At 35.4% G+C, this 12140-nt stretch overlaps 2 protein-coding genes across 3 annotated transcripts; one reads left to right on the plus strand and one right to left on the minus strand.

Moving 5' to 3' along the window:
• The first annotated feature begins 240 nt into the window (after positions 1 to 240).
• On the plus strand, positions 241 to 9194 carry LOC121329049 (serine/threonine-protein kinase Nek4-like). Of its 2 annotated transcripts, none has more exons than XM_041274328.1 (16): positions 241 to 557; positions 1351 to 1617; positions 1991 to 2188; positions 2562 to 2669; positions 3127 to 3281; positions 3584 to 3719; positions 4429 to 4848; positions 5243 to 5299; positions 5669 to 5809; positions 6063 to 6215; positions 6493 to 6559; positions 6857 to 6975; positions 7105 to 7196; positions 7436 to 7647; positions 7941 to 8074; positions 8301 to 9194. In XM_041274328.1, exons 1-16 carry the CDS (start codon positions 471 to 473, stop codon positions 8397 to 8399), a joined length of 2445 nt encoding a protein of 814 aa, XP_041130262.1. In that variant the 5' UTR covers positions 241 to 470; the 3' UTR covers positions 8400 to 9194. The 2 variants fall into 2 exon arrangements, with proteins under 2 accessions (XP_041130262.1, XP_041130263.1); XM_041274329.1 differs by having other exon boundaries at positions 7944 to 8074.
• A 1192-nt stretch (positions 9195 to 10386) lies between these two features.
• On the minus strand, positions 10387 to 12087 carry LOC121329053 (signal peptidase complex subunit 1-like). Its single transcript, XM_041274335.1, has 4 exons — positions 11953 to 12087; positions 11358 to 11417; positions 11193 to 11279; positions 10387 to 10697 (listed from the first exon to the last, which is right to left on the minus strand). Exons 1-4 carry the CDS (start codon positions 11986 to 11988, stop codon positions 10560 to 10562), a joined length of 321 nt encoding a protein of 106 aa, XP_041130269.1. The 5' UTR covers positions 11989 to 12087; the 3' UTR covers positions 10387 to 10559.
• Positions 12088 to 12140: the final 53 nt, after the last annotated feature.

Here is a 12140-nt window from a genome sequence, read left to right on the forward strand (position 1 = left end):
TTTAAACTTGCATACATCACACTTGTCTTCTGCAGTTGGTCTGAACAACATCGCGTGCTGCTGTAGTTTTTATTTCCGTCTGAAATGCCACGCCTATGGAGAGCCACAACCCCATGCGCGCATAGGCAACCACGGCGCACCACCGGCAAGGTCTACGATTTAACAGATTCGAACGTTTAGTATATGCCAGTAGATGTCGCTGTGCAATCATTCAACGGGCTTTGTTGATCGAGATGTAAATATGGCAATGGAGCTTCGCTTCAGACTCAGACCCTATAGTTGAGTCAGCAGTCTTGGTTGCCTGGTGACGAAGAAGCGGCGGAAATTATTATTCTGTTGCATTGTAAACAAGCGTTTAGGCCTTCTCCTTGCGTCAAATATGCAATGAGTGAAGATTTTATTATATCTCAAAGTGAGCGCTTGTTCCCTAATGGAGACAGAGGATTAAATAAACGATTTCATGAAACAAGATGGAGAATTACGCTTTTATCAGAGTGGTCGGAAAAGGGAGCTACGGAGAGGTGAACCTGGTCAAACACAGAACAGAAGGAAAGCAGGTAAACAAAACAAAGAAACAAAAAACAGTCCATTTGTATCATCTGGTCTTCACTCCGATGTGGGGTCTGCATGTTTCACAGTAAATAGTAAAGCATTCTGCAGTAAGGTACATAATTTACACTGACTTTTACATAACTTACGCGGGCAGTTTTTGTCTAGTATCTAGCCTCTAGAGAAAGTAAACAGTTTTCACAAGAATTTTGCTTGAGATAATAATTTATTTTTCCAGTTTTTTAAAACTTTAAAGTAGGTTGTGATATTCATTTTCTATGTACAGATAATTCTAAATTAAAGATACATATTAAGTTATACCGAAAACTTGGAATCAACATAGGTACGTACATGTTGGTTAAAATCACTACAACCAGTGGTTAGACAGGATTTGGTTCTCACATTTAAACAAACCCTACAACCATAAGAGACAATACAGTATTGGAATTGGAACAAAATAGAAACCATCAGTGGATTTGCAGCACATATACATAACATTCCATATTTCTTCATTCCTAGGATAAGAAACAATATTCCAGCTGACACTTCCCAGGGGGAAAAGCTATTTGGAAACAACAAAAAAAAAAAAAAAAAAAAAAAAAGAAATTTTCATTTGTTCCCTATATTGCATGAACTCCTATTTTCCTGAAAAATGCAACTTCATGAACCAAGCTGAATTTGAACCTTTTGACCCTTTTTAAAGAAAGTTTTGATAGTCACCCCTAAAGTCTGTAATGCAACTTGTAAACTTCAAAAATCCTTTGTGATAATCTTTTTTAATTGTCTTCTTTGCATTCCTAGTATGTCATAAAGAAGCTGAATCTCTGCACCTCTTCAAAGCGAGAGCGGAAGGCTGCAGAGCAGGAGGCCCAGCTCTTGTCCCAGCTGAAGCACCCCAACATAGTGACTTACAGGGAGTCCTGGGAGGGAGAGGACTGCCAGCTGTACATTGCCATGGGATTCTGTGAGGGCGGAGATCTGTACCACAAACTGAAAGAACAGAAAGGCAAGCTCCTTGCAGAGAGCCAGGTTGTCGAGTGGTTTGTCCAGATCGCCATGGCATTACAGGTACTTTAATACTGTAATTCATCTTTGTTCCTGCATTGTGTTGCATTACTATTAAATTTAGTACCAACAGCATGTACTGGATTGGCTAGTCTCTTGTACAGAGGTTTTGAATCAGTCTTAAAAGGGTGGAACCTCCAAGCAAATATGGGAACCATTATTATTATTATTATTATTATTATTATTATTATTATTATTATTATTATTATAGAAAGTCTGAAAACTAGATTATTGTAGACATATTTATTCTACTGTTCATTACATATTAATATACATAGGACTAATATATATTTTTTTTAACAAATGTGTATTTGTTGCTGTTTTTAATGTACTCTTTTTAATAAAAAAAAATGTGTGTGTTCTTATTTCTTTGTAGTATTTGCATGAGAAAAACATCTTGCATAGAGATCTTAAAACCCAGAATATCTTCCTGACCAGAACAAATATAATCAAAGTTGGTGACCTGGGAATTGCACGGGTGCTGGAGAACCAAAATGACATGGCAAGCACTCTCATTGGAACACCCTATTACATGAGTCCTGAACTTTTTTCCAACAAACCCTACAACCATAAGGTAATGCATGATGTAATGATCTTACAATTACAGTACGGTCAACCCTGTATGAAAAAGACTCCCTCCATTTAAAAAACACATGCCTATAGGGCCATTCCATACCAATCAGCAGATGGCTCTAAGGTCACCATTTCAGTGACGAAATCTCTCTAAGGTATCTCAATCTACATGTAGTACAATCCACAAATATACACTAATGCAAAATTATGAAATGTACGAAACAAGCCCTGTACACCAGCTGATTTATCATACTTGCCTGGTGTACAGTACAGTGGGTGTTGATGTAAGTTATAGACATTTAATAATTCAAATATATTATATTATGATGCCTACTCTGGAGGAAAAAATAACTCAGTTTTTTGTTTTGTTGTAGTCCGATGTCTGGGCCTTGGGTTGCTGTGCTTATGAGATGGCCACACTGAAGCATGCCTTCAACGCCAAGGATATGAACTCTTTAGTTTACCGTATTGTTGAAGGAAAGGTAAAAAAAAAAAAGTTTAATTGTGTGCCTAGGATATTTAAAACATGTATATAGAAATCTGTAGAGCTAAATAGCACCTAATAAAAATATCCAGCATGGAATGGCAGAATACAAATTAAAACAGATAATAATGTATAGTTCTAAATATGTACTGATGAAGTTGTTTCTCTAACAGTGTGTGACAGTTATATTCAAATCCACTTATTTAAAAAATTGCTATGAACCTTTTAGCTGCAAAATTGAGAACTAAATATTGAATGGAAGTGCATGACAGACAAGATTTGTGGAATTATTTTTCTAGCTATAGTACAACCACTTTACAACAAATGTTTCTATTAAGGTGATAACTAAACAGATTGTAAACACCGTTCTTGTACATGCTTTTATAAATTAGCTACAGTGACATAGGAGAAGGTAGGTTGATGTTCTGACTTATTTAACCATCTGTTTTTTGCAGTTGCCTCCAATGCCAAAAGACTACAATCCCCTGCTTGGAGAGCTAATAAGGAGAATGCTTTCTAACAAACCTGAAGACCGACCTGATGTAAAACACATTCTGAGACAACCTTACATCAAGCGCCAAATCTCAGTGTTTTTGGAAGCCACAAAGGCGTATGTATACTGACTTTTTAACCCTGAAACACATTGTGCTGTGTGCTTCAGATGCTGAAGTGCAGCTAAGAAACAAAGGGACGATTTGGTTTAAACAGATATCTAGAAGAAAGCCACTTCTATTGTATTGCGTTTCTCAATCCTTCTGAAAGATTACAACCTTTACATTGTATTTGAAGAACTTCCTTTAAAAAAAAAATATATATATATATATATATATATATATATATATATATATATATATATTCTTGAGAGGCAGCTCTCCTTGGCTAACACAATTTCTGTGTTTTTGTTTTTCCAAGGAAAACTGCCAAATCACGTAAGAAGATTTTAAATTCCAGGCCTAATAATTCTCCTCCTGTGTCATCAAATGTGCCTGTAAAACAGGAGAATGCGTTTCCTTGGAAACCCAGCGACGCTATCAAGAACAACAAAGGGGTGAGTGTATAATACCGAAGGTGGCACAACACTGCAGGTTGCGTTTTAGACCCAAACTTTGTTTTTTATTGAAAGTTATATCACTGAGTTCAAAATATAACAAGTATCAGTCTCTTTATACTATTTTGTTATTCATTCATGTAAAATTAAATGTCAGGGAGATCAAGGACTTGTAAGACAGCATGACATAACCCAGATGCACACTTGATGTTTTTTCTGATTAAATAAAAAATATATATATATTAGAGGCTGTTAAAGGAAAAATAACTAAGGATTAAAAAAAAAACATGTTCTTAGTAACTTTCTTACAAGTATCTTATTTCATGTTTATGTAGCTTTCTTTTGTTGAATTTTATAGACTTTATTTTCACTTTAAATTGGATGAAGCACGTGTATCATCTAGATTCACCCCCTGAGAAGCACATTAGGATCCTACCAGACTCAACTTGGAAGTCCTTTGTGCCGCAAAAAGAGTTTTGTGCACAGGGAGAGAATATATGATACAGTGTGGTGAACTCTGGAAAACAGTGATAAGAGGGTGGAATGTTTTTGAAGCCTATAACCTCTGGATCCATATTAGGGGTTATCCCAGATCTGGTTTAGATGCTAATGGGATATTTTACATTTTGTAGGGTTTTTTTGGTTATTTAAAAATTAATAGCTGCAGTTTAGTCCTATTGTGTGGATTATATATATTTTTCTTTCCCAGGATGAGGAAAAACATTTGAGAAAAGTTATGGAAAGTGATCCTGCCTTGGAAATAATATCACCTCCACATGGCCTTGGTGAAAACATTCTCAATGGTACAGGAACATCCTTAGCAACCATTAGTAAAGTGGATATTGATATCTGTGCCGATATAGAAAGAAAAGACAAGGGGGATTACTTGACACATGATCAGGAGGCAGGGAGACTCTCGGGTGTCAGTAATTCTGAAGATTTAACAGGGTTACCAGTATCTAATGGTTCTGAAGCACAGGACTATCGGTTACAGCATGGATCAAAGCTTGTTACCAGAACAAGAACTCAGCTGGGAAAACTGACAGATATAGAGGACATGGGTGATATGGATGACACTATGAAACTTCTTCATGGCATCCCCCCAAAAAAAACATTACCTGAGCTTAAGGTAAGAAAGGTGCCCTAATGTTTCAGAATGTACATAGAAATGTTCGGTCAGTGAAATGGATGCATTCCGTCCTGTTTGTTGTACAGTTTAATGTAATCAATACAGTACAAACTTTGAATACCTATATAGACTGTAGAGAAGTCTTTCTTTTTCTATCTACTTACTAAGAAAATAAATTAACAAACCTTTTAATTCCAGCGTGGATGTTCTCCAAACTTTTGCATTGCATTTTGGTAAAATTGGATGAACACATTTCTAACCTATAAGATTAATGCAGTTGAAATTTATGAGGACCCTCTGTATGTATGTGCAGTGTTGCACTTAGCCCTCTGCCTAATTGATTTATAAGACACTTGCAGATCTGCAAAGTTTAATTTAATGTCTTTCTTTCTAGGAGAGTTTAGATTCTACAGAAAAGCTGCTTGAGCCGTTTATTCCAGTTCCAGCTCCTGTAAGTATGCAGGTTACACAAGGCAGACTGCTGTGAAACTGGTTAATAGTTTGTTATTTGAATTAAATTGCTGTGTAAGTTCCATGTTGTCTTGCTTTCAGAGAAAGGTTGGTGGTAGTGTGGGCAGGATCAGTATGGTTCAGTTTTGAAATAATGGTATTAGAAGTCAGCGAATGCAACTGCCACACGGGTTCCATTTATTGCAGATTTTTTTTTTCTTTCCACAACTGCTTTCTGTAAAATTTGTGTAAAATACTGTTTATGCATCTGGCACAGAAATTAATCACATTTTTAAATGCCAAATATTAAACCTGATTTCTTGCCCTCTGCTGTTCTGTTTTTTGCATTTTTCTTTAATCCGAATCATAGGATGACCCCCCTCAAGAAGCTCCACCACCTCCAGATAAAGACTGCCCTCATTTACAGCCTTCCAGTTCATCCTCAGAGCCTTCTTTGTCCCGACTGCGGAGACAAAAGCACAGGAACAAGGCAGAGGAGAATGAAGACAGGGTCGGTATAATACTTTTTTTGTTAATAATTGATGTATTACTACCAAAAGAAAATTGAAATACATTTATAGTGTGTGTGCATATTATTAACCTTTGCAGGTTTGAAAACATAGAGTTACACAAGACGACAAACAGTAAATCCTAAGATGTGGCTACCTTTTGTAAAGAGCACATCATTTACATATCTTACTGTTCAATTTGCACTGATATATTGGAATGTCTAAACACTTTATCAATTCTCTCTCTTTCTTCAGTTTAAAATGGTACCTCCCCGACCATTGCCATCTCCCCCTCGAAATGTTAACCAGTTAGCTGTCAAGAAGAGCCGCAGTAACCAAGAGAAACAACACAGTGGAATATCCAAGTCACTGTGTAACTCTAAAGACAGTGAAACGGCAGCATCACAGGTTTGCTTGCTTCTTATTTCTTTTTAGCTGTTGTCATGCATTCTCTCATGTCTTTATGGTTGAATTTTGAACCCAATACATTTTTTTTTAACCTGGTAACAAATAGTGAGAATACTGTTTACATTAAAATACAGTTTTATGTTTAATTTGTTTTTGTTTTTTTGGGGGAACCAAAGATTTCTCTATAATGCATAATCTGTGTTAGTATATTTACATTATTATCCACCTCGGTAATGACAATAACAGCCTATTCCTGAAATATTTGTATATATTTAAGGAACGACCACTGTCTGCTAGAGAACGAAGAAGGTTAAAACAGTCTCAAGAGGACTTTTGTTCACCAGGTATAATAAATCCATTTTACAAATTTTGTTAAATAAGTTATTTAAATTAAGTTATATATAAATTGGAAATTACATTTTGTGCTTGTGATGAAGACATAAAGCATTCAGTGGTATATTTCAGTTGAATCTTCAGTTGTAAAAATATCTATTCACATAGCTGGGCCTGATATTTTATTGACACTGCACTTGTTGCTTTAACAGCATAATTTTACTGGTATGAGGAAACCATTGAATATTACCAAATTGAAAAGGGGTTGAAATTAAGACAGTAGTTTACTACTCTTAATTTTTTTGTAGCTGTTCCTGAAGGAAGACGGGCATCTCATAGTGTAGTCTTGGATGCAAAGACACAGTCAAAGAATCAACATGTTGCAATCAGCCGGTCATCATCAGATCTTGCTTCTCACAAAGAGAAGGTAAAGTACCTTTTTATAGACCAGCCCAGTGTATTTTATTTAGTTTTTACTGTACAATACTGGTAACAGTCTCTATTTAAGTCATTCGGTGCAGAAGTTTACTCAACCTTTTGTCACTTTTCTGAGCAGCACGTTGGAGCAGCACAGCGCTTGTCTGATGAGGATGAATGCAGCTCGTCCACCAGCTCCACTGACCGGTCTGAAGGAGAGGGCAGAGAAGGGTAGGCTCCGTTCAACAGGCTTCTTTATATGTATACTAGCTTAGTAGTCTGTCCACTGATACAACACCTAGGGTATTTACTATCCATTTATAAAAAAGACTTTCATTCATTTCCATTGAGTAATACAAAATATTTAACTCTTGCAAGTTTAATATTGGATCAGGCTATGTTTAGATTTTAATTACAAAATACATTTTGTTAAATATGTTTTTATTTGTATTTTTTTTTTTTTTTTTTAGAAAGAACGATTCCAATGAAATGCAGGATCTAGTACAACTGATGACCCAGACATTAAAAATGGATTCCAAAGATCCCCATGATGTGGGCCCACATGTGGCTCCCCCACCAATACCTGAGTTTAAACTGAATAGGAAATACAGAGACACACTGATACTCCATGGGAAGGCCAAAGAGGAGCAGCAGGACTTCCAATTTAGTGAATTTCCTTCAGGTCTGTAACGTTCTTAATAGTGAAATATAAATGTGAGTCAGGGATACTGGACAGTGAGAAGAATACATTATGTTCACTCCTGTATTAATACTGCAGATTGTTGAGATTACAAAATACCTTTTTTGGAAAGCTACAATCTTTTTGTAACTCCTCTGCATTTAAAGGTTAATGTTTATGAATTAGCACTTGGTAATAAACATATAGCCTGTTACTGTCAAGAAAGCAGACAATTCAACTGTTGTAGGGTAATGGATCGTTACAAATTGTTAAGTACCGTTTTGATTTTCACATAGAAGATACTTCTGTAACTGCAAAGATCAGGAGGACAATTGAATCTGTGAGGACTAATGCAGTAAAGGGACTGGGAGTAGAGCTTTTAGACAAAGTTCTTGAAATAATGGAAGAAGATGATGAACACAGAAGGGAGGCAAGTAGAAATAAAACCACACTGCATGTGTCTTTCAAAGTTTTACTCTTGTATTGTGTTGTCTTTATGGGTAGCGGGAAAAATTATTAAAAATGAATGAAGTAACAGTAAATTCATGGTAAATATTAAATGAGTTTAAATAAATAATTAATTGGCGTACTTCACCAGTAGAGTTTTGAGAAGTGTGATGCAACATCTGTGGTTGATGTTTCCACTCTGTTTTCAGCTGTGCCTGCGAGAACACATGGGGGAACACAAATACAGGGAATACGCTGTGATGGTCCGACAGCTCAAATTCTTTGAAGATGTTGCATTGAAAGTGTAACAGCCTCTCAAGAATACCCTTCCATGTGCTAGTAATGGATGGACATGTGCCTTTTTGTGTGTTTATGGCATTAATCAAACAGCTGGACTTTGGTGTAATGCATGGTTGCAAAACAGATATATTTTGTAAATATGTAGAGGTTATTGTTCAATATAATATTGTAGACATTTTTTTCTTCTATATGATATCCATTCCAATGTGAATACTTTTATGAATGTTGTATATCAAGAATACAAAAGTAGATTTTTTTTTTCCAACCAGGTTTCCAATCCAGGGATTACTGTTTTCTGATTTTGGAGTTCAGATAAAAAAAATATATATATAAAAAATATATATATATGCTTTCATATTACTGACTCACGCTTCCTAGCATTTTATTCACACTTAACGTACAGTAGAAAATAAGTTTTAATAGTCAAAGAAAAACAAACCTCATTATTTTTGCAGTTATCATCAATGTAATTATGGTAACTTTCATAAATGACTGAACATACATTAATGATTTAATGATATATGCTAAACTCAACCCAAACATGTTATAATCTGACCTATTTATTTTATATTTAGCCAATTGTACATGCTTTTCCTGAATGGATTATGAATGGTCAGACTTATAGCAACACATTTACCAGTTCAGGTTATATGTTGGACTACTGTATATAGATTAAATCCTGTTCTTTATTCAGTATATTTAATAGTAATGTTGCATAGTGTAGCATTTTTTTGTACTTCACCTGACAGTTCACATCTGTATAGCTTGCCAGTGCCGCAATGTATAAATATTGTGTGTGTGTGTGTGTGTGTGTGTGTGTGTGTGTGTGTGTGTATGTGTGTGTATATATATATATATATATATATATATATATGCATTACAGTGTTGCAGTCTTTTAGTTGCCTTCATATACCATGATTACCACTAATCTTAGCGTAACTAATGCTACAAGGTCTTTAGAAACCAGTCGTAAATGTTTCTGCGCTTATGTTTGAATAAATTCTCCAATTTGTGTGTTTATATATTTGTTATTTTGTTCTCAATAGTAATAGTAAGGGATTATTATTAAGACCTAATTGCACACATGTGTGACATTTAGATTGCAGGAGACTCCAGTTTAAAAGAGCTACCGTACAGGTTGGACACCAGTTTATTACAACTATCATCATTGTGTTTAATAATATATTGCAAGAGTATGCAGAGTGTGGACACAGCAAGTTGTGACAATGTTAAGTATACTGTAGGTTTAGAACTGTAAATCAGATTATGTTCATTTGGTGTAGGTCCCCAATGTGTGTTAAATAATAATCAATATGCATACAAAATACCTATTGGTTTATATCAAAGTACACATCTAAACTAAACAGCTGTCAGAATTGGATTCATGTTTAACACAAACTAATAAGCCTGTATTTATTTTATTTATATGCACTTATGGTGATTTTATTTATATTTGGATGGTTGTTTGTTTCTAGAGAAAATCCCTTTTAATGTGGTTCTGGCTTGTATTTAAAAGTCATATATTAAATGTGCCTGTCATTTTGTTCAGTCTGAAAAGTTACTTTGGCTTATCTTTTACTTTTGGGCTTAGAAAGCTGGCTTGATCCCCTGATGGACCAAAACTTCTGGCCCAGTTTCTGCCACACTCCCTAAGAAAAGGCAGAACTATATAAATTATTATTAAATTATGATTATATAAAATACATTATTACCGAGCCTAAAACAAATATGTTCCTCCCAAAGACAAGTGATTTGCTGTAGCATTTTTGGCACTGCTCAAAAATCAAACATGAAAAGCCAAAATGGAACCATGGGTCACAAAAATGTTCTATATTCAAACATAACATTATCAACTGCCTGAAACTCAGAAATTGTGTTTTTGTTGTGCTTTTTGGCTTGTCCTCCTGTTTCTTAAACTAAGAATAGAACAATATTCAAATAAAACAAGGTTATTGGCTTAGTTGAACACAATACTGAACAATAAAAAACATGCAATTTTACAATGTTGATGTATTTATTTTAACCTCTGAACAATGCTGCTTTGTACAGCAGTCTGCTTTCAAAATTCACACAATAAAACCATGTGAATTTTCTAGCCCTGTCTGCACCATCACACAATAAGTATAATCTAAAACATTTGCGTGCGTGAAAATGCAAAGTTTGCTGTTCTACTTGTGCTTTTTCGATTTCTTTGTGTTTTCTACTGGCTTCTCCTTGATGATCATCTCTGGTGCTGATATCTCAGATTGCACAGACTGCCATTTCAGTGGGTTTCTGCGGTACATAGGCCAAGGTGGCAGAGTAAGCTTAAAAGAAAAAAAAAATGTAAAAAACGTATTTAGGAAAGCATGTTTTCTTTTGCATTCAATTAAACAACTGCTATGCACAAAACAGAAATGGTACTAATAATATTCACAAGGCACTAACATTTGCTAGGTTCTCATTCTCTACTTTGTTACAGGTTCCACTTATCCAGAAGTTTTCGATCGTTCAGGGGTTATAGTATATGCCTTTAACTTTAATTCATTTTGCTTCAAATAACAGCATAGAGTTGCTCTTGTGGTCTGTTGTTGGTTTACCGGTTAATGAAATAAGAGTTTATACAACAACTGATGTAAATTAGTGATGCATGCAGCCAGTCCATTTAAATTAGTGATGCATGCAGCCAGTCCATGGGCTTTTCGCCCCGCTTCACTGCTGCTTTGTTACCTACCGAATGTCCCAAGTGCAACTAGTAGAGACAGATATGCTGTATACGGAAGGTCCTGCTTCTCTGGTACTGTGTTGTTGTGCAAACTTACCAAACACGAAACTGCAAACCCGGCCAAGACTATGTAAATCGTCCATCCAAACTGCTCAGTGATAAACCCGTAAATGAACCCAATAACCTGTAAATATAAATAGCATATGTGTTATCCAACATTATTACCTGAAATAACATATACAAGCAGCATGTATGTACTTACAGCAGAGACGAGTATGATTCCCTGGAAAATATGTTCTGCTAGCTTTTGTCCCTTGTAATCCTGAAAAGACACAAAAGCGCACTGCTGTCAATCAAACTATACAGTTTGAACACCAGAAGACGTCAATGAAACTTATCTTCTAAAGATCTATATATCTCATATATTCTACAGACCATATGGAACACGATGCACAGAACATGTTGCGTGCTGTTTGCGCAGTTCAGAAATGTTTTTACCCTGCAACAATCAGCTCATCGGTTCACTAATCAATATAGTATTGGGTCTTAGGCACTGCTGGTGCATCCTGCATCCTACCGCTACTTAGAATTACATTACAGTATATTAGAGAACACTTCCGCTTTAACAATAGTAATAATAATAAACATTACATAATCGTTTTTTGTTCTGTTTTTTTTTTTTTTTTTGTTTGTTTTTTTTTAATAGGACGCAGTGTCCAAGCCACATTCTAATGTCCTGCAGGCTGCTTTCGAGTTTTAGGGAAGATTTGGTATTTTCCATCTTCTTTCCTGTTAAATACTTTTTTTTTGCCAAACGAGAAAAACATCCACCCAACACGTGAACCGTTAATTCTTACCATATGTGTGGAAAGTGACTCTAAAAACGGCAGCATTCTGAAAATAGCAAGTCAATATTGTTTCACCCCAAAAACCCTGCAACAACAGACCGTAGAATAACTCCTATGAAACACCGCCTACCTCCTGTTTCAGCTTTTAGGATACGTATTGAAAAGAGGACCCTATTCCGTGTGTTTATTAAAAAAAA

This window comes from Polyodon spathula, chromosome 16 (genome assembly GCF_017654505.1).
Source record: "Polyodon spathula isolate WHYD16114869_AA chromosome 16, ASM1765450v1, whole genome shotgun sequence".
Lineage (NCBI taxonomy): Eukaryota > Metazoa > Chordata > Actinopteri > Acipenseriformes > Polyodontidae > Polyodon > Polyodon spathula.

What these genes read in the sequence shown, in the direction of transcription:
- LOC121329049 (XM_041274328.1), top strand. Translation starts at nt 471, where the DNA reads ATGGAGAATTACGCTTTTATCAGAGTGGTCGGAAAAGGGAGCTACGGA. An exon ending in ACAGAACAGAAGGAAAGCAG is followed by an intron (nt 558 to 1,350) that starts GTAAACAAAACA and finishes TTGCATTCCTAG; the next exon opens with TATGTCATAAAGAAGCTGAA. An exon ending in TTTTTGGAAGCCACAAAGGC is followed by an intron (nt 3,282 to 3,583) that starts GTATGTATACTG and finishes TGTTTTTCCAAG; the next exon opens with GAAAACTGCCAAATCACGTA.
- LOC121329053 (XM_041274335.1), bottom strand. Translation starts at nt 11,988, where the DNA reads ATGCTGCCGTTTTTAGAGTCACTTTCCACACATATG. An exon ending in AGTCACTTTCCACACATATG is followed by an intron (nt 11,418 to 11,952) that starts GTAAGAATTAAC and finishes GTGTCTTTTCAG; the next exon opens with GATTACAAGGGACAAAAGCT. An exon ending in GAATCATACTCGTCTCTGCT is followed by an intron (nt 11,280 to 11,357) that starts GTAAGTACATAC and finishes TTATATTTACAG; the next exon opens with GTTATTGGGTTCATTTACGG.